This window comes from Lepisma saccharinum, chromosome 7, assembly GCF_977018435.1.
Source record: "Lepisma saccharinum chromosome 7, izLepSacc3.1, whole genome shotgun sequence".
NCBI classification, from domain to species: Eukaryota; Metazoa; Arthropoda; class Insecta; order Zygentoma; family Lepismatidae; genus Lepisma; species Lepisma saccharinum.
Window position 1 is genome coordinate 43,302,308 of NC_139235.1, and position 22,208 is coordinate 43,324,515.

At 36.8% G+C, this 22,208-nt stretch overlaps 1 protein-coding gene across 10 annotated transcripts in view; it reads left to right on the forward strand.

Annotated features, from left to right (window-relative positions):
• Positions 1–22,208, forward strand: part of Ufd4 (ubiquitin fusion-degradation 4-like) — a 219,528-nt gene that overhangs the window by 102,134 nt on the left and 95,186 nt on the right. For 7 of the 10 annotated variants that reach the window (XM_083125212.1, XM_083125216.1, XM_083125220.1 and 4 more), the window contains 5 exons: positions 13,750–13,912; positions 14,981–15,122; positions 19,977–20,147; positions 20,986–21,217; positions 21,876–22,060. In XM_083125212.1, the coding sequence (XP_082981338.1) occupies positions 13,750–13,912; positions 14,981–15,122; positions 19,977–20,147; positions 20,986–21,217; positions 21,876–22,060 (893 nt within the window). The remainder of the gene's footprint in view (positions 1–13,749; positions 13,913–14,980; positions 15,123–19,976; positions 20,148–20,985; positions 21,218–21,875; positions 22,061–22,208) is intronic. The other 3 variants (XM_083125214.1, XM_083125222.1, XM_083125215.1) reach the window with 1 other exon arrangement.

Sequence of the window (22,208 nt, forward strand, 5' to 3'; positions counted from 1 at the left end):
TTTGCATTATTTTGTGACAAAACATGGTAGCAAAATGTATCTCACACCTTTCAAAAACATGAAAAATTAACACTACAATGTGTTTTTTGACATTTCATTTTTTTTTGGCAAAAACGAAATATGCATGCTTCTAGTGATTATATTCTGACACAGGAGATGCCGAAACAGAAAATCTGGATGACCAGATTAATGTTGCCATTAGAAAATAAGCTAAATAGCTCATGTATTGTTATTTGACCTATGAATTAAGGTTTAATTAAAGGCCATAGCAAGATGCCTTTCGTATCTGTATGGAGATATTAAGTCATGTTTTGAGATGCATTTTGATATATTAAAAACTGACTATATACATAACATATAAAATGATACATTAATTCTGCCTGTATGTGTACATTTGCATTGATTCTGCTTCCCAAATTATAAAAGACAGACCTTGACCTATTGCGTTCTTGGACGAAATCTGCCATCAGATTTTAGCTAACTAACAAAATAACTCGTCATGTTGCTTTGTGGCTCATTTTGTCGCTTTGTAACTTGTCGCATCAGATCCGGTGTGTAGCTGGCCTTGCAGGTTTTCTACGGACAGTTTTGCTCTTATGTGGATGCATGAAAAATGATGATTTCAATAATTTTTTGAGTTATTACAATTACATTTGAAGTTATAGTTTCTGTTGTGAGACAGTCTGTTGTGGGACAGTAATGCTTGACCTCATCTCATTTTGACACTATGATGTACGTTGTCTTGTTTCATTGACCCCTTTTTGTGATTTACAGAATTGGCACAGAGTTAAAAGTTCCATTTCTAGTGCAATTTGTGCAATACTGATTGTGTGTGTTTGTACATGCATGCGAATACATCTGTCTTCAAAATATAAAAGTAGTATTGCCACGCCCCATCTCAAATTTCTGCATTTTCAAAGATCTGTTGGCTATCAGTAGAGGCACATATTTTTGGTAATTAAAAAAGCAAAATTTTGGTACAAAAACAGTCGATTTCGGGTTCAAAAGCGGTAAATAAAATGAAATTTCGGTGTTATTGCAGTGAATAATCACATGAAAAGTGCTATATAAAATGACATTTTGGTTTTAAAATTGTGAATATAATCCTAAGTTTGATTTAAAAACTGCACTTATTACACAAAATAAACTTATCCCTTCTAATAGCACATTTATGAAGTTACCAGAGTATTAAGTTTATTCCTGTGTAAAGGGGTTTATTTTTGCTTCTCAAATATTTACAGCAGAATTAATCAATTTTCCGTGAATTGCATAACTCACAGGATACTTCAGACTTCAGAAAGTGTCGCGTCGGTATATAAACGGTAAATTTCGTGTTTAAGAGTTAATTTCGCTTTTTGCAGTTCATTTCGCATTATTTCGTGACAAAACATGGTCACAAAATGTATCTCACACCTTTCAAAAACATGAAAAATTAACACTACAATGTGTTTTTTCACATTTCGTTTTTTCGTCAAAAACGAAATATGCATGCCCCTAGCTATCAGCTTTCCTTTCTTTTCCTAATAAACAATTATTGTTCAATCCATTGTACACTTCATTGGTATTTTCCAGTGATCATGTTTGTACGAATGCATTCATGGCATTAACATTTTAAACTTTGACAACAATGAGTTTTTTTTTTATATATATATTTTTTAAACTCTGCTAGTGTAAAGGAATTAATTTGAGCAATTCGCAATTTTGGCTGGGACTAAATATATAAATATTTCATCTTCAAATGAAAGTAGCGAGGAGTGATTTGAGAACATGCTCAAATTAATTTCATTAATATACGTATCTACCAGATCATTTCTGTAAGTGATTGCAATGTTTCAGCATCCTGATTACATTGTAGGGACTTAAGCGCTTAAAAATATATACTTCAGGACATAACACTAATTGTGAGGTTAAGAATTTTGACTAGGAGGACTGAATACATTCAGTAGAATATGTTCCTCAAGTTTATTTGATGGTTAATATATACAGTGGAACCCCGATTTTACGTTCCCGGATTATACATTTTCCCGCATTATACATTCTATCTTGAATGGTCCCAACATAGCAAGATGTTATAAAATGTTCCCCGTATTTTAAGTTTCTTGAGTCTGGTCCCCTGAAAAACGTAAAATCGAAGTGCCACTGTACACAGTATTTGCGTAATGTATTAATAGGGGCGACTTTTGTTGAAGACACCCAAATGTCAACCATGCTTTCACGTAGTACACCCTGGACTGAATTCTGATAGATGGATGAGGCTTTTGCCATCTGGACTCGCTGCCAATATAACCCTGTGTGTGGCTTGTGTTGTGTCCTGCCCATATACGTTTGTGATTGTCGTTTCATTATCATCATCGTATCACCCTTTATCCTGATCCTCATGATTAGCCAAAAGTGACTAGAGGCAAAGGAAAATAAAGCAAATAAATTAATCAGCAGGTTGCAATTAAAACTAGTTCGGTATTAACAATACGCGATATTTGTATTTATAAATGAAAGGGAAGTTTAATGCAGAATGCAAAATGCAGTATGGATTGTCTGTAATAATACTTTTCCCCCCCTTATTTTACACGCACACAACAAAATATTTGTGGTTTCATGTTTGATCATTGATTCCCAACATACCCAGTTAATAATAACCTCTTTCCTCACTCTCTTTTGTTTTAACTTATGATAAAACAATTGTGTGTGTCTTGTTATTTATATCAATCAGCATTGACATAAAAAAAACAAAAACAATCAAAGCGAATTTCTGATCTAATGTTTTGCAGTCTTAAATTTCCACATTTAACGCTCTCTTGTTTTGATCTCAGTGAACCCTACACGTAATTATGGTAACATTTTCAAGCTTTTAACCTTCTCTGAACTAATGCTTCATCTCTGTATCTAATGCTGCACAAGAACAGTCTGTAAGGAGGAAGGAGAATTTAGTTAACAGCAGATATTTCAGAGGCAGAAAGGAAATGAAACTTGCCAACTTTTATCTGAATTGTTCTTTTTCTTCCTCCACCACTTTCCCTCGTTCAACCTGACATTGACCAGCAGCAGCTCACATTTTGAAGCAAAGCTGCCTGTGGGGCAGAAGAGGAGCAACAAGTTCCCCTTCCCAACACAAGATGATATTGCCACGATCTTAGGAAACAGGAACGCATGACACCTGAAAGTCTAGCTCAGCAGTCGCATTTGGTAGGATTGAGAAAAACCAGTTCCTTTGTCTCCTTTTTATTAAAAGCTAGAGAAACGTAGGTTATTACATATCATAGGCGTAACTAGCAGTGAGATTAGTGAGATTGGATGCTTCCAGACCACGTTTACCTTACCAATCAACCTCCCATCAATTTTCAGAATACAAGTTCAGGAATTTATCAATTTAAGCATGGCATGGTGTATTAATGTTGGGACACTTGATTGCCACACGGAAGACATGGTTTCGTTTCCTAGCATGACCGATCTCTGGTGGTAAATTTTCTGACAGTGTTCCTGCATAAACGTTTCCCTGGTGCAGGACACCACTAGCTCTGTAACAAGAAAATGATAAAATAATCTTGTCACACACATTCATTCAACACAGACAAATGTAATATGTAATGTTTCTCTGGTAGGCAAACCATCTGAATTCATAACTTTTTATCAAATGATCCATGCCTTCTGGTAGAGAGACTACTATTATTGCCAATTGATTAAGCTGGCAACAGATGTTTATGATGTTAAAATCCTCTGGGTAACAAAACAATTCTAAACTATACTTCATATTGAAATAATTCTAGAAGCTTTGCTGGCAGCAAATGATGAAGAGGTTTTCTCTGGATATCAACCACCGTTGTCAATTCCACGGTGTCCTGATTGGCCCACCACCTACACCAGACTCCTCCCCCCCACTAAATACACAAAAACTGACGTCTCTGCACTTCAATCCATGAAGATGAGAGTGACGTTTGCTCTCTACAACTCGGAACCTTATCTGGAAATCACCTGGTTATATCCTGAGAAAACATCTTTATCAATATACTTCATATTATCTTACAGTCAACTAACAACAGATTTCCACTATCTCAGGGAAAATCATCTTTCTGATTAATCATTTTACTGTATCTAATTTTATTCATTTGCTTGTTTGCTAGTCCCACCAAAAACATTGATCGGAAATTCGCTGTATTTGATTTTGAAAATGGAACTTTGTCTGTATGATGAGCTAGCTATTACATTTTAGTTATGTAGCTTTTGCTTTTCTCACCCTGATAATCAGTACCCTATCAGTATGGACCAATATAGATATGTTGATGTATCTGTAAAATTGCCAATGCTTTGACTTATGATATTTTTACAATTAGCATACAATAGTATTTACATTTTGTTAATTTTCTATGTGTTTCTTTCTCAACAATAAAAGAAAAAGCTATTGAAGCAACTTGGTGAATAATTCAGGGTCTGAAGGACCTGTCTTATTGGACTGATAGCATGTTGGGTATCAGTAAATTTTAAATCTGAACCAGAAAGGTGGACAATAACAGCTTTGAAGGGGAAAAGGAAGATTTTTTGTATTTCTTGAATTCTATCATTTGCACTTATTCTAATTATGTTTGCGATTTATTATTTAGGTTCTCGTACATATTTTTTTAAAAAAAACCTCCATGGTGCCACAGCTATTCGAGGGCTAAGAACTGCGAAAGTGACTTTTCGTTGTCGATCCGCATAGAGTCCCTTTGCAGTTGCTATGCGACTTTTAGGACAGAGTCTTGCTACTATCAGTTGTCCTGTCAATGCTAGGTCAGCCCTGGAATTTTTGGGACCCCCCTCTGGCATCAAACCAAGAGTACTAACCCTTTGGCCACAATTGAATCATTCTCATATTAGGTCTACTGTATATTGTTTGTTTAGCTTGGCAGGATTTTATCTTTTTCTGCCTTGTCAGTATCAATGATCAGCATATTGAGTGTAATTCATGTAATATGTGGATGTTTGTTATTGTTCTCTTGACCATTTCATCACTTCATTTTCATTGTTATTGAGAGAAGTAGAAAAGCAATACTGGGTGTACACAAATTAATATTGGAGTTTTAAACTTGTATATTTTCTATACTATACACATTACAGATATGAACTATATATGAAATGAAAGAGTAACTCACCAAGTTTCGATTCTATGCATGCACAAAATTTGTTTCCAAACTCTGCCACTTGGCAGAGCCATTCGTAAAGATGGTGACTCCCGAGCTTAAGTCTTTTTGTGTGTGGGAACTCGCGAGGTTTAATTCAGAGCCAAGCGGCAGAGTTAGGAAACAAATTTTGTGCATGCCTAGAATCGAAACTTGGTGAGTTATTCTTTCATTTCATATATTGTTCATATTTGTAATGTGTATAGCATAGAAAATATAAAAGTTTAAAACTCTGATATTCATTTGTGTACACCCTGTATAAGTATATTAGAATTTAATATTCATTTATTTACCAGTTTTGCAGTATATAACTAAGACTTGTAACCTCCTTATTTATACCATCAAATGAAACATAGAATACAAGGTATGCAAAAATTATTGTAAGCCCATATTTTCACCAATAGTGAACAGAAATACATGATATTACCGCCAGTTGAAAGAGGAGTGTTTGCCATGTTACACAGACCTTAAATGCGTTGAAGTGTTACCAACTCAGCCCTAATAATAATAATAATAATAATATTTTTAGTAACTGTTTTTAGTACCATTTGATAAATAAATAAATAACCTGTGGTGTAACAACTCTTAAGGCTCAGGGCCTACCTACTAATACACATGTGTCAGCAGAGGTGAGAGATATCCAACCAGTTATGGGGTGACATATGGTCAGCACGACAAACTCAGAATTGTTAATCTGGTTTTCCATGACTGGATTATGCTACTTGTTTCTAGCCCTGGTCGAAATCTCAGGAGAAAAATTGTTATTGCCCCCCCCCCCCCCCCCCCAGGAGACTCAAACCAGCTGAGCCAAACCCTGATGTCAGACCACATCAGCTGCAATATTATCATTGCTGTTTACGTAATACCTGTGGCTGCATAGAAAATCTTAAAAGAACTAGATGTTATTGATGGTGAAGTAATGTCCAAAACATGCATCAACGATCAAAATGTGCCTTCCCCTGCAAACATATTAATGGCTTTTAATTTCATGCATTGCAAAATGTTGATTTGTTTTCAGACAACTGTCAACTCTTCAATCCAGTTGAAGATCTCCACACCTGTAGGTAGGATTGTGGGAGGGAGACTGGCAGTCGGGAGATCTGCCTAGGCCCTTCAAGGGCTGTCGAGCCACGGGTTATTATCGGGGATCAAACTCTGCCCCATGTTAAAGGATCGGTATTCTGGTTCCTTGAATGTAATTTCTCCAAACTTTTTGCTCTTTCTATTCCTCCACCGTGCACATTCAAGTCACTAAACAGTTGCTTTCAGCCACATACAGTTGAATCTGATTTTTCCCATCTTTCATGTAGGTTTGGTTATATTGTCTGCATGCTTGTCAAGTTATCATTTTTAGTTTCTGTAAATTTTATTTACATTTTCTACCATTATTCAGGTATCTTTTTCAAAAATCAATTTTTGAATGCCTTTAAAGAATCCACAGTGTCTGTTCCTGGTTATTTGTGACTTCTTTTTAAGAAGTTTTCTTGGTTTCTTCCTCTACAGAGGCTGTAGTTAGTCTGTTATTTAACATGCTTAAGTTAAGCTTTGGTAATTTTGGATAAACTACTTGCTGAGAATACATTTAAGTGGCAACGAGAATTTCTACAGTAAATCTGAACTAGGACTTGCAAATAAAACGTATGACAAATTATTTTACAAGAATGCAATATTTGATGTTTCATCTATTTAGCAAATAAGCAGATTGTTATCCTATGAAGTAAAAGGAAGTATCAGTTAAATCTTGTTCTTTTTTTTTTAAATTTAATATTTGTTCCATAATCACTACTGTAACAGGATGTATTTCTTAACTTCGTTATTATTCATGGTCACCATAAGAAATTGATTAGCTGAAGTTCTATATCTGCTTTTTAAATGTGGATACTCAGCCATTGAAGAGCAAGGAAATGCATTGGAACTTGCTGAATTCCTGTAAAAAATATTTTATCTGCAAATTGTACATCACTTGTATATATTTTTAAAACAAATGATAAAGTGATCAGAAATGTCAATAAATAGTATTTTTTAACAATTGTTTGTCCAACAATATTCACTGGGTCTTGCTGTAGCATGGTGGATACTTTACAGTAGTAAAATAGTGCTTTTAGTCATTGTGCTTTGTGTGGTTTTGTTTGATTTGCTGTACTCATGAAAGTTGATGGATGTTGTAATGACTTACAAATCTGGATTCTCAAATAGACTGCTTTTCTCATGCTTGTGTTGCTGTGCACTTGTTTTGATTTTTAAAAAAGGTGTGTGTTTTAGTAACAGTAATAAATGTAGTGTTTGTGTGCGTGTGTGTGTGTGTGTGGTGTTTGTTAATTTTTGTGAGTGTCAGTATGTTTTGTCTATTCAGTCAGTGTAATGTTCATGATGGAAATGGTTAATTGGTAGATATGAATTATCACTTGATAATGCTGACTTTTTAACATCAATTTAATAATTACATAAGTTGACTTTGAATTGCTGTTACAACTTTCATTTCATTGTTGACCTCGTCAGTGCATACTATTTCTTAAACACATTTCTAAATTTGCTGTTAAAGTTTTTGAAGCACAGTTGGTCACATGTCTTTTTTTTAAGGAACCAAATACGTTATTCAGATTTTGAACTAAATCTTTACTATTTGCTTTACATTCGTAAGTGCACTGTTAGGGTCTGAAAATTTATGTCTGCATTTTATTAGTGTAAAGTTTTGCAGTGCCTCCCCAGTAACGTGATGGTAATGCTGTCGCTTTGTAATCAGGTGTCCTGGGTTTGGCACATGCCACAGTGGTTTGGATCTCTTTAAACCAGGGTGCAAAATCCCAGGGGGGTGGGGAAATTCCCCACCACCAACAATGTTGTCCTAAAATTTCTTCCCCAGCAAACTTTTCCAAGGGGAGAGAGTTTTTTTCTAACAACAAAAGATAAACAATTAGTTTTGAAGTTGAATATACTTCACGGGAATAATATCAAAGACACAAACAAAAAACAAACAACAGAGCCTCATCTCTAAGGACACTCAACCCAGTCAGTGTCTCTTTATTTTGGCCACTCCCCCTACTCACGTAAATCATTGTTCATAGCATTATCAGTGTAGTAAAATCTTCAATTTGCAATCAAATTTTGAATGAAGGACAATTGATATAACATATTGTATATTTTATAATATAATTTAATTATTTGATAATAGGACACATTTAATTACATTATCTGCACACACACAACACACAATATTATATATATAATGTGTGTGTGTGTGTGTGCTCCTTCCCCCCACCAATCTGCAGTGATTTCACACCCTGCTTTAAACTGTAGGTCCAGTCCCAATTAGGCTTTCTGTGCATATGGTGGACTTAAAACAACAATCATCCTCATTATCACGATTAGCCAAAGTGGCAGAAAAGCGAACTAAGAAACCAAATCAATCCTGTGTTCGATCCTTGGTGGAGGCATATTGCACAGGTATTTGGATTGCACTTAACCTTTAGTTCCAGCACTGTTGTGCAAGCAGTTTCAGGCTTCATCCCTGATGTGAGCTCCCAAAATTTTCATGTTGACCAGCATTATGAGAACAATTGGGGAGCTACTTGTAAACAATAGTAGCAAACTCTAGTCTGAAAAGCCAAAGAAAAGTGGCAATACAACTCTACGCCCTGGTCATGCACCACCCATTGAAAGTTTTGGCACTGAAAGGAATGATGCACCACCGAGTTTAGTTTTGGTATAGTCTTGATTAGTCTCTCAGCAAAAAGGATGCTAGAGCAACACTTTTGTAGAGGTCAGCGAGTGCTCCAATGCAGCATGAACTTTCTACCTGCACACTGCGTGAATGTGATCAACGAAGCCTCCTGCCATTTTCCCTCTCACAATACTGCATTACTGCTGCTCATTCTGCAGTTCACATGAGCATACAAGAGTGCTCTTCCACAATTACAGCAAGTTGACCAGACATGGCATAAAGTTTACGTGAAACAAACTTGGATTTTGAATTTAATTTTTACAGATTGTGCGAATATGTTACAGGCCTTTGGAAATTAATAGTAATGTTCACAATTCTGTACTTTTGATGGCTGTAAATTTTTCCTCTACATTTTGATGATAATAAAAGATCATACTGCCTGGCACCATGTTTTGATACACATATTCATGCATTTTAAAGGGAAAATAAGAGTGGATCAATCCATTTTTTAATACACTTCAAAGATGCTCTTCCTTTTCATTTACTATTTAATATTGTAAACAGCATGTTCCTTCTTGTTACGTTGTAATATTTCACAAACATCTTTTTAACGTCACTCTTCATAAAACAATCCTGGAGATTTTCCTCTATATCATAGTTGCTAAATTCTACCTTGTAATCAATCAGGTTAAATTCCATATGAAGCTGCTTTAAACTGTAGATGCAGTCAAGATGAGTCTTGTCCGAGCCCCTTCTCCCCCTCTGTCTCTCTTCACCCCGTAGTTTTTAACTAGACGTACTATTAAGATTCCCCTTATGTTTTGGAAATGAAGTGAACAGAAGCAAACTTTTCCACTCAACTTGACGTAAAGGTTCTATTAATTGTGGTGGTCCCTGCTTCCATCCATATGTAAACTTTTTGTTACACTAGTTTCACTAAATACTTCCTTTGATTTTGAATTTGAACTTTTGAGTGCATCAACACTGTAAAGGCTATTTTGCACCCATCACGTTATACAGGGTTCAGCCCTTACCTTACCTAAATTAGCTGTAACGTCGTTAACTAAAATATTAAAACATTCTGACTTTGGTTAAAAGCTGAGGCTGTAAAGGGGCACTCAGCACATATAAGGACAAAAACACAGACACCAGAGCCTCATTAGTCTACAAAATGCAGCTCAGGGTGTACTATGTGGAAGTGAGGTTGACAATTGGGTGTCCTACGTGGAAGGATCATCCTTTACACCCCACAATACTTCCTTATTAATAATTTCCTATTAATAGGAAAGTGTAAATCCGAACTCTGTCATTTACTTCTTACATCAATGTTTTCAATTAGCAATATTTTTACTCCAATCGTAAACCTTCTGTATTAGTCATTCATGATAGATGCAGCTTTTAATATTGCATAAGTAAAGCTTGAAGTTTCCACATTGTGAATTGGATTTCACAACATGGAAATACAAAACTTTACTTATGACTCCTTACTAGTTTGATGACCTGTTTGTGTTCTTTGGTTGAAGCCATCAAGGTCTCCTCTGCACTCAAATAAATGCCAATGACTATTTGTGGATTCTAGGTTTAAGAAATAAACACCATATTTTGCCATTTCCTAGCTCTGGCTGGGTTGGCATAGAAGTTAAGCCTCTCAATTTTCTTCTGGTCTTCCACCATTCCTCTCTTTCCACAGTGTTCCAATCTTGTCCTCTTCTCCTAACACTCTCCACTATCTGCTCTTACCACTGACATCTTAGTCTCCCCTTTGGCCTTACTGGCAGTCTTTCTGCACACATCCTCTTCATGTGTCCGAACCATCTCATCAGCAGACCTAGGAATTTTAGGTGCTGCACCTTGAATTATTTTGTGTGAAAATGAGTAAAAAAGTGACCCATCCCCAAAATAAGCACGTATTGAACTCTTCTCATGGTGTTTCAGTTGCACCTTTTTGCACCTTTTTCACAATCTCAGAACCTTTTCCACCTTTTTCACAATCTCAGAACCTTTTGCACCTTTCCGCCCTTTTTGCATCTTTATCATTATTTTTAATACAACTCGCGTGCTGTTTAACCCCACCCACATTCGAGGCACGGCTTCTTGGCACGCGATTCTTGTTTACCGCACAACAATGGATCGGCTTTCTTCAGTTCTTGGACGTTAATGTAGTAAGCACGCGGACTTTAAACAGTGCCAACAATGACGCGTTACAATTGCTAGAAGTTGTGCTTTTTTGTCCTATGCTGTATTGTTTACGAATTGTTGTTCAAACCCTACAATCTTCAACAAGGATGTGGGTTACTGGTTTAAAACAAAATATGCACCACTTGTGTCTGTTGACGTTGAACATTCTTTTTCAACTTTATCTGCTTAGCAACGGCAGATGTAGCCTCACTCAGAAGAACATAGAAATTTTGAATGTAATCTATTTTAACAGTTTTCTAGATGACTAATTCTAAGCAAGTAAGAAGAAGCATGTTTTCCTTTATGTCGCTTTCTAATGTATCAGAAAATTTTCTTTGCTTAGTTATATTACACGATTTAAAACCAGAGAATACTCTATGTGTTTATCCAGACAAGTTGAATCATATATGTATGCACTGCTCACAATAAATTTTACATCTAAAAATTATCACCTATTTTAGCACCTTTTTGTACAAAAATTGGCACCTTTTTTGCACCTTTATTGGCAAATTTTTGCACCTAAAATTCCTAGCTCTGCTCATCAGTGCCTGATATTCTATCCTGAAACAATAAACAATTGAAGTTAAATGTCTTGTAAATACATACCTTGGTGAAAACTAAGTACATGTTTCATATTTAAAGTTATGCAAATATCACACTGAGAGATACTTTTATCTGTTTCCATTTTCCTGGCAACCAAGACAGGTCATCTTAACTAAGGTGCCGCACTTTTGGTTTAAGAAAGTTCATTATGTTACCACTTGATTCAGCCCTATTTAAATTCCACTAACCTTTCACTGGTTGCTCTGTTCAGTAGTAGAATTTTTTTCCCTTTCCAATTGTTTGATATTATATACTATGCATATGTCAAAAAAACCTTGAGATAATTATCTAATAGCTTAACCAATATGACAGTCTAACCTTTGGATCTCCCCAATGGCAGAGCGATAACATCAGCACCTTGTAATGAAGGGTTCCAAGTTGGATACATGGTGGAGGCACATTGCACAATGGTTTATATCCCACTTTAAACTAGGTTCAGTCCCGATTAGTCTTATCTGTGCATAAAGTGGACTGAAAACAACAATTTTATATAGTTATCAGAGTATTAAGTTTATTCCTGTGTAAAGGAGTCCATTTTTGCTTCTCAAATATTTACAGCAGAATTAATCAATTTTACATGAATTGCATAACTCCCAGCATAATTCAGAACTCGAAAGGTGACACATTGGCAAATATACCTTAAATTTCGTGTTTTAAGAGTTTATTTCACATTTGGCATCATTTCGTGACAAAACATGATAACAAAATGCACCTCGCTCCTTTCAAAAACATGAAAAATTATCGTTAAAATGTGTTATTTCAAATTTCATGTTTTCGTCATAAATGAAATTCATGAATTATACCTTGATGCACACAAAAACAACAACTAACTATAGCTACCATCACTATGTAGTTGTCCCGAATAAAGCTTCCTATCCTGGGTTACAACACATGCAAAGAGACAGTATTTTGTTTTAAATGAGAAAGGTGGTGACATCACTGTGGGTGCTGAAAGTCCATACAAATCCTAACATGCTGCATCAAACTGCACATATTTTTCTCGAGTCAATTGTCGAGTGAATTGCACAGAACTTGATCAGTCAATATTTCATGTCAGTATAACCTTGTTTTAAGTACGGAAGGATAAACATTTTGTAAGAGGAGAACTACTACTTAATTTTAATATGTATTAAGTTACTATATATAAAAAAAAAACAATGGATGAATTTTAGGGATGGGCCGATATGAAATTTGGCCGATACTGATAAAGTAACGATATAAAATTTACCGATATCGATAACCGATATTCTACCGATCCGATATAAAATTAGAAATGGTCCTTGAAGAACCTGAAAGGTTCATTGATCTCCTTAATAAATGTGTGTTTTGAGGTGACTGCAGTGAAAAAGAAATTGCATATTTAGACATTTACTTTTATAGAAATTAGGGCATGGAGATATTCCATAAAAATTACAACAAAATGGCAGAATTTTCCACTAAATTATCAGATATTTAGCGATATATCGGATCGGTAAAATAATCTGTAATTTTACCGATACACCGGTATGCTTATATCGGCCGATACCGATAGAGTACCGATTAATGGGTCCCATCCATAATTAATTTAAAAGGACGGAAATGAGAAGAATTCTCCATTGTCAAATCTTCCAATAATGATTAATAAGTACATACTGCAATTAAAATTGGACTACTACAAGGCATTCCATCCTAATCCCTTTTTCAGCTTTTAAAAACAAACCTAAAGCTATTAAATGAACATATGTACAGAAACTTGTATCTAGGTAAGAAAATGAATGGGATTAAATATCACTAGAATTAGAGGTAATGGTAGTGGGTGGCTGATTCCCACTTAGCATGATACCGCAAACCCCCCTTTTTTTAAACCAATATGCATTTATGTTTAAACAATAATGGTTACAATTTCAAACATCATCTATAATTTTTATGAAAATATATATATATATAATATATATTATATATATATCTTGATTCCATAGACCCCCCCCCCTCCAATTGGTTCTGTACACCACTACTTGGAACATCTGTGATAGATGGATATCTAAACAAGCTAGGTGAATTAGTTACTTGTTTTTTTTTTTGTGTGTGAAGAATATTGAGATGTGTGGTATTAATGTAATTTGTTCCTCAGTGTCAGATTTTGTTATTGATTTTTACTCCCAACTGGTATTTCAGGTGAGTGGATGATGCCGGTTGAGAAAGAGAAGAAGGCTGATACAGTTGAACCAGAAGATACAGGCGAACCAAAAGGTGATCCAGAGATGGCACCAGTATATTTGCGTCGGCTGTTACCAGTTTTCTGCAATACATTCCAAAGTACAATGCTACCCTCTGTGAGGTAAATATTGAACTTGTTTGCCATAATTATACAGTACAAGATCTTTTAGTGAGGTGATTTTTTTTTTTTTTTTTTTTTTTTGTAAAGGAGCTTTTAAACTGAAATGACAAGCAACAAGTGACAAGAGGCAGTTGTCATTTGGAAACAAAACGAACCTACACAACTAAATACAACCTTTCATACAGGAATGTCACCACAAGCTGCACATGTCACTTGTTGCTTGCATGTCTCTTGGACTGAGCCATTTTCTCAATAGGCTGCATCATGGGGCTTCTAACTCCACATGCTGAACATCTTATCTGTCTGAGAGCAGGAAGACAAAATGAAACGGAGCATTCTTAAAAATAGAACTTTAAAAAATCAGATTTTTCACTGTGTTTCGACTATTGATTATAAAATGTGGTTAAAACAGTAAGGGCAGTAGGAGCAGCGTACATATATATATGCTCCTTGCACTGACAGTTCTGGTGAAATTTGACAATTAATTTTTAAGCATGCTGTATTTCCTTTTGTGTTTCTGCTCAGGTAAAATAAACGTAACATTTTTATTTGCACAGGAAACTTCAAGGGCTAGATTCCTTAATTGCTTACCTGAAATTTAGAAGATTTCGTACTTCCGCGTTGCACAATTTAATGGTTCAACCTATTAATTTCGAAAATCCACTGTCTTCATTCACAAAAGGGTACGGCGTTTGAAGCGGAGATGGTACTGCGTCACTACATTGAATCGCAACCACCACTGCCCGGGAACAAACAATGTAGTGACGCGGTACCATCTCCGCTTCAAACACCGTACCCTTTTGTGAATGAAGACAGTGGATCTTCGAAATTAATAGGATTGAACCATTAAATTGTGCAACGTGGAAGTACGAAATCTTCTAAATTTCACGTAAGTAATTTTAAACCACGTTTACCGGAACCACCATGAATAGATTCCTTAATTTCTCACGTAATTTTGGAACAAATATACGATTGAATATGATTTTACTTTCTGTGCATTAAATACGTATAAATGTAATTTCATCTGTAGATAATAGTGGTATGTCTGAAATTCATGTATCATTTCAGGAAAGCAAGTTTAAGTCTTATCAAGAAGATGGTGCATTACATTCAGCCATCTTTATTAGTGGAGGTTTGCAGCCCTGAGTCCCCAACATATAATTTTGGTACTATGCTAGTGGAAGTCATTGCCATAGTATTAGATAATGAGGTAAGACTTTTTCAGTTCAGTTTGTGTTTGGAAAATGTTTTGTGTATTAGTTTTCAGAAGGATATTTTTCCTTTTAAATTTGTGTGTTTCACATAACTTTGACGTATTGGGCCTCCCTGATGCCATAGTGGTAACATCGTCACCTCCTAATCAAGAGGTCCTGGGTTCGATACCTGGTGGAGATGCATGGTAGTTCGGATCCCACTTTAAACTTAGGTCCAGTCCCAATTAGCCTTTCTGTGCATAAAGTGGACTTAAAACAAAAATTAAAAAGAAAATATAAATATCCCTGAAGTATCATAATTAGTGAATAATATCCAATACATTGGCATCAACATTCTAGTTATCTGTGAAATATGAAAAATATCAGAGCTTGTGTTAATTCTGTGTCAAAGTTGTGTGACAGAAATTCACTTTTTATAATTATACATATTTTTTTTAATGTTTCAACTAAGTTAGAAAAAATCAACTGGCAGTAATAGATGGATCATCAAATATGATCGCATAATCTGACCACCAGCAGCACCAAACTTCACAACCGGAGACTTTTTTCTCTGGTGAAGGATGGATAGCTTGTGCAGAATGCCAATTTACAGGATTTGGATGACATAAACAAGTAATCACTTAAATATCTTAACACCTTGTGCTCTTACCCCTGTTCATAACTAGGAACGAAATTAAAAAAGGCAGAAAATAACACATTAAAATTCTCATTGTGTTCTTGAAATTTTGGCCTTCATTTACCGAGGATGCGGCATCTGGGATGAAGATGGCAGTGTGTCACTTCTTTGTTTGTTCCCAGGTGGCAGTAGTTCCATTTTCTCCCATCTTGTGGTGCTTGTGTGTTTCTTGGCAGCCCCCCTCTCTCGACCTCCTTACCACCCACCCAAAGAACATGAACCACACCACACCTAGCAACACAACACAGCAGGTAGTCCAATCACCACCCTGCATCGCCAGCAGATGACACAAGCCAGGAGAGAGATACCTGCACCACAAACGGGAGAAACTGGAACTACAGCTGCCCGGGAGCAAACAAAGAAGTGATGCACTACCATCTCCATTCCAGGCAATGTACAGTGGAACCTGATCTTACATTTTTCCTGCATTTTACATTCAGTCTTATGGTCCCAGCATAGCAAAATGGTATAAAATTTTCCTCTGTTTTACATTTTCGTGCATTTTAAATTTTTCCATGCTGGTCCCTTGAAAAACATAAAATTGAGGTTCCACTGTATCCTCAGTGTAGGGCCTCCCTGATGGCGCAGTGGTTGTGTCATTGCCTTGTAATCAAAGGGTCCCGGGTTTGATACCCGGTAGAGGCACAAGTGGTTCGGATCACACTTTAAAACTGTAGGTCCAGTCCCGATTAGCCTTACTGTGCATAAAGTGGACTTAAAACACCAAATCAATTGTATCCTCAGTGAAGGCAGTGAGCCTTCGAAATTAATCTGGGAAAAAAATATCTAATTCGCAATGTGGAAACACAAAATTTCACATACGCAATATTAAAACCACATTTACTGCATCCATCAAGAATAAAATTCTGATATATTCCATGTGTTTCCCACCTATATTATCAAGATTGAAATTGAGGAAGAGGGGTTAAAAGATGCTAAATCAGTTTTGTGCCATGTTCTTTAAAAATTTTGTTCCTCGTTAGAAACAAAGGATTGCTGGAACAGGTTTTTGATTTTGAATGTGCATGAACACTGCTTACAAGGAGAAAGTAGTCATTACAGTAAAGAGCGGAAAGAACCAAGTTATTGAAATACGTGGAAAGAAAGGGCATACAGAAATGAATCCATTCTGGGTGTCCCTAACAACATAGAAGAACTAAGTTTTCGTATCGGTGACATCTCTTGGGTTATTGGTTTCTCTTTCTCTGTGTCTTTAATTTTGCTATTTTCCTTTGAATAGTGTATGTCATGTACTTCCATGTCCTCGGTATACAGTGTCCATATCCAAATGAAATTGTGCTGTTTTTACTGAAATTGAGTAGCATATAGAAGGAAGTAGGGCCACAGTGGTCTAGTCAGTAGGACATCTGACTGCCACGCGGGAGACCCAGGTTCCATTACCTGGGTGGGTGATCTAAGGTCGAAATTTTTACTGCCTCGTCCCTGCATAAAGTGGCTCTGGGGCTCATCCAGCCTCAAATCAATGAGTATCCGAGGGAAACCCTGGCAGGGTGGCTACTCACCGGGAATTATGCATGAATTCATGGCTCCGGGAATTCTGCATGAATCTTTCTCCTTAGACGTGAAAAATTGCAACTTTTATTAATCCTTATCCCATTGAATTTATGCAATTTATAAATGCCCTGAGGTAACTTTTTCACAGTTTAGCTTTTTTTTTTTTAATCAAGGAAGCAAAAGAAAGTTGCTGGAAAATAAAATAGAATTCTCTCAATCCATTTTCTTTGTTAGAGCAATCAATCTGACAGACTGAAGATTATTTCAAGATTGATATCTTGAAGTTGATTAGGTAAATTTGAGTTTGAAATTCTTACGCAATTAACAAATTTTCGTACATTAGTATATCCTGTAACATTTGTGACTTGTGTTTGTAGATGTATTTTGAGTCTGAGTATGTGAAATGGTAAATGTAAATTCCGCACCTTAAATTAAATATATTAAATATAAATACAAATAATGAAGGAGACAGTAAACACTTACCACACGAATAGAAATAATTCAATATTTCGCGATCTGAGTCGCATTTTCAAGAAGATAGATAAAAGATCGACGACACTTTGAGTAGAGGCACAGAATACTGACCGTAGCGTCTCTACGGTCAGTGTTGCCAGAAACAGTTGAAAGGAAACACAAAATACTTTAGCCAGTGTTTACTGTAAGGTGGGTGGGTAGTTTCGGGGAGGAGAGGAAAGAGTTACTGGTTGGCTAGGTTGAGTCCGGGGGGTATAGTGGCGTGCATGCCTGCTATATAGGCCCTTTCCCATCGCCTGCAGAAAGATGTGTCAGAGCGGGGGGGGGGGGGGGGGGTAAAAGGTGGATGATGGCAACACGGAAGCAGTTGTTGAAGGTGGTGTTATGGCTGTTGGTGTGGATGGCAACTGTGAAATCGGAGTTTTGGGTGGAGGAACGGTGATTATTTATCCTTAGATTCAAGGGGGTGGAGGTTTTGCCTAGGTAGAAGTTGCCGCAGATTTGACAGATGAGGGTGTAAATTAGGTTGGATGAGTGGCAGGTGCCCTTAGGGTGAAGGGTGAACTCACCTGCTGCTGTAGGGATCAGGAGGGTGGGGGAGGTGATGAGTATGGGGCAGGTCTTGCATCTGGGTTTGTTGCACCTGTGGGCTGGGGGAAGGGGTGCGGAAGGGGTGGGGGTGTTTCGGACCAAGATGTTTTGGAGGTTGGGGGGGGGGGGCGACGGAAGACGACCCTAGGTTTTTCCCGAAAGATGTCTCTGGTCTCGGGATCACTGTGCAGGATGGGGAGGAGGGAGTGGAGGGTATGTCTGATTTTCGTAATGTGAGGGTGGTATTGGGTGATCAGAGTTGGAGGGTTGGTTTTGGGTTGTTTGGTGCGGTTGTGGGAGTTAGCTCTAGTGATTTGTTTGTTGATGAGGGTGGAGGGGTAGCCACGGTTGGTTAGGGCTTGGTGCAGGCGTAGGTTGTACTTTTGGCGGGATGAGGTGGATGAGTTGAGGCGCTGGCCTCTGAGGGCAAGGGAAAATGGGATGGCTTTTTTGGTGTGGTAGGGGTGTGAGCTGGAGTAGTGGAGATACTGAAGGTGGTTGGTTGGTTTGATATGTATGGATGTTTCCAAGTGGTCTCCTGCAATGTGGATGTCCACATCGAGGAAGGTCACTTGGTCTTTGGAGTGGAACCAGGTGAATTTGAGGGTGGTGAACTCATTTAGTCGGTTTCTGCTTCCGTGTTGCCATCATCCACCTTTTACCTCCCCCCCCCCGCTCTGACACATCTTTCTGCAGGCGATGGGAAAGGGCCTATATAGCAGGCATGCACGCCACTATACCCCCCGGACTCAACCTAGCCAACCAGTAACTCTTTCCTCTCCTCCCCGAAACTACCCACCCACCTTACAGTAAACACTGGCTAAAGTATTTTGTGTTTCCTTTCAACTGTTTCTGGCAACACTGACCGTAGAGACGCTACGGTCAGTATTCTGTGCCTCTACTCAAAGTGTCGTCGATCTTTTATCTATCTTCTTGAAAATGCGACTCAGATCGCGAAATATTGAATTATTTCTATTCGTGTGGTAAGTGTTTACTGTCTCCTTCATTATTTGTATTTATCCGCCCTTCTGGCACCATTTCTAACCCTATTCCTGTGATATATTAAATATATATATATACACAATTTCATTCAATTTAATTAGTTTAAGATGCATTGGAATTAGAGAGACCCAACAATTATATAATACATGAATTTTATCATAGTCCTATAGTGGCCACTGGGTGGTAAAGGCAGCTGGAGCATGTTGCTGATCACATCATCTCCAAAATGTCCGACATCAAGAATGTGTGGGGCCCTATCCTCACCCCTAAATGCGTGTTCATGGCACAGTGCTATATGCATGGGGAACTTTACCTATATAGGAGGGGGTTTTAATGATTCTAAAGTCACATAATGATCTGCAGAGTAGTTTAATCTACAAATCCCTGGATTGAATTGAAACATTTGCACAGAGGAATGCTGATGATAAAACCAGGTCACACTAAAGGTCTTCAAGATAGCAGTGGACATGTATACATATTTCCATAGACAGTTCTAGCATGTCTTTTTTCTTCCAAATTTAGTTTGCAATGAATTATTAGGAGTAATGTTTGTAGATATAATTAATATTGATGAAATTTTATCAATTTGCAGGAGGATGAAGATGGACACCTAGTCGTTTTGCAAATTATTCAGGATCTCATGGGCAAAGCACAGGATATCTTTTTGGATCATTTTGCTCGTCTTGGTGTTTTCTCCAAAGTGATGCAACTGGCAGGGCCACAAGAAATCCAGGAAATACAAATTAAAAAGGAGGATATCAATGTGAGTACATTGTATCTTATGCTAGACTGTGAAATCTTTGTGCAGCAAACTTGCCAGTTTATAGTGTGGTAATCACAAGGAACATTAGCAATAATATGATAAATGTGAGGCTTACATTAGCTTTTATGGTGACATAATCTATGCATATTTTGGCACCTTGCTTCAGGGTAAAAAACCTCAAAATTTCAGTAGTGAATTAGCATCATTAGGGTTATTCCAGCATTACATGTGTGACATTTTTCACATAAAATATTTAAGGTTCTAGACATGAAATTGGATTAAAATATTCACAATGAACTGATTTTATAGAATTGTGAAGTACTTTGTGGTGTCTGCTAAGAAAAATCTTGAGTTTGATTTCATAGCCTGAATGCATGAAAAGCATTAACAAAAGTGCATTACATGTTTAGAAATTCATCAACTTTTGACTTCATTTGTTTGTGAAGCATACAGGCTGCAGATGCTAGTAATTTTTATTGGTGAAATGTGTAAATTATATGGATTTTCAAACATCTAAGCAAAGAGTTCCCAAGCGGATGGTGGCAGAGACCACCGAAATCAATATAACCTCTACAAGTAAGTTTCGCAGAAAAAAAAAATTACTCTCTTTTGTCTAATTATTATCAACCATGTATTTTATTTCCCAAATATGAATGAAATTTAAACCTTAATGGAATTAAAAACAATAATAATTTCCATATTAATTCATTTTGTTATTTACATGGAGTAGGATGACTTTTCTTGCAATGCCACATTAGGGTAGTTGGAAAGGGAAATTGAAAACAAGTTAGGCTCGAATCATGAGCATGTTATCAAAATCTGATTTCTTGCATTCCAGGAAGAGACTGAGGAGACATTAATGGAAGATGCCAAAGAAATCCTTCAAGGCAAAGCTTATCATTGGAGAGACTGGTGCATATGCAGGGGTCGAGACTGTCTGTATATATGGAGCGATGCTGCTGCCCTAGAACTTTCCAATGGGAGCAACGGCTGGTTCCGGTTTATTCTGGATGGAAAATTAGCTACGATGTATTCAAGTGGCAGCCCTGAGGGTGGAACCGACAGCTCGGGTACACAACTTGATATTATTTTACTGTCTTAAGCTAAAGTGCAGGGTCATAGTCATCCTATATTTTATACCCTTCCTATCTTTAAGCTCTTTTCAATCTTGAACTAATACCAATACTCTTACTAGTTCACACTAATACCGACACTTGTAAATTGTAACAATTCAAAGTGCTTCAGAATCTTAATACATTTGAATGTAGTTTTTTCCATTGGAACTATACCATAGAAATTGACCAAAGTTTTGCTTTTAAATGTCCATTCTTACACACAAGATAATCATTTAATCACAAAACTATTTCTCTCCTTGTATTGCATTTTGCAAATTTTTAAGGATATTTATAATCTGCAAAAGTGTTGCACAGTATTTCTACACGCTCTGCAAGATATTCAAACTCTGAAAAAGTATTGGCCAATTTCGGTGTTTAAATTTCACCAACCACTGACCTGCAGTAACACCTGCAATTTTAAACATAAAATCTAGAGAATTCAAATTTCTTAAAACATTGTAGAGATTTTTATCAAAGAGATTTTTATTTTTTGTAGATTTTTATTTTTTTAGATTGTAGAGATTTTTTTTATCAAAGCAGAACTTACCTTTAAACTTATTATAAGCATGAATATTTATTTCATTTATAATGAATTTGTATTTTTAATCAACAGAGAATCGAGGGGAATTCCTTGAGAAACTTCAGCGAGCGAGGTCACAGGTGAAGCCAGGCTCACCCAGCCAACCAGTGTTGTCCCGACCAGGCCCTATCAGGCTTGTTGTTGGAAATTGGTCTCTTGCTAGTCGGAAAGAAGGGGAACTTCACATACACAACTCTGATGGACAACAGGTAATACTTGTAAGCATAAATTTTCTAACATCAGATGTTCTGTGTATTACTGAAGCATAGTAATGTTTTATAAAGGAATAAAGTTAAAGTGATCGTACAACACTGTTCTTTGAACTGCAGTGATGGTTTGTTGCTGTGCAATTGTTTAGCTGTGTAA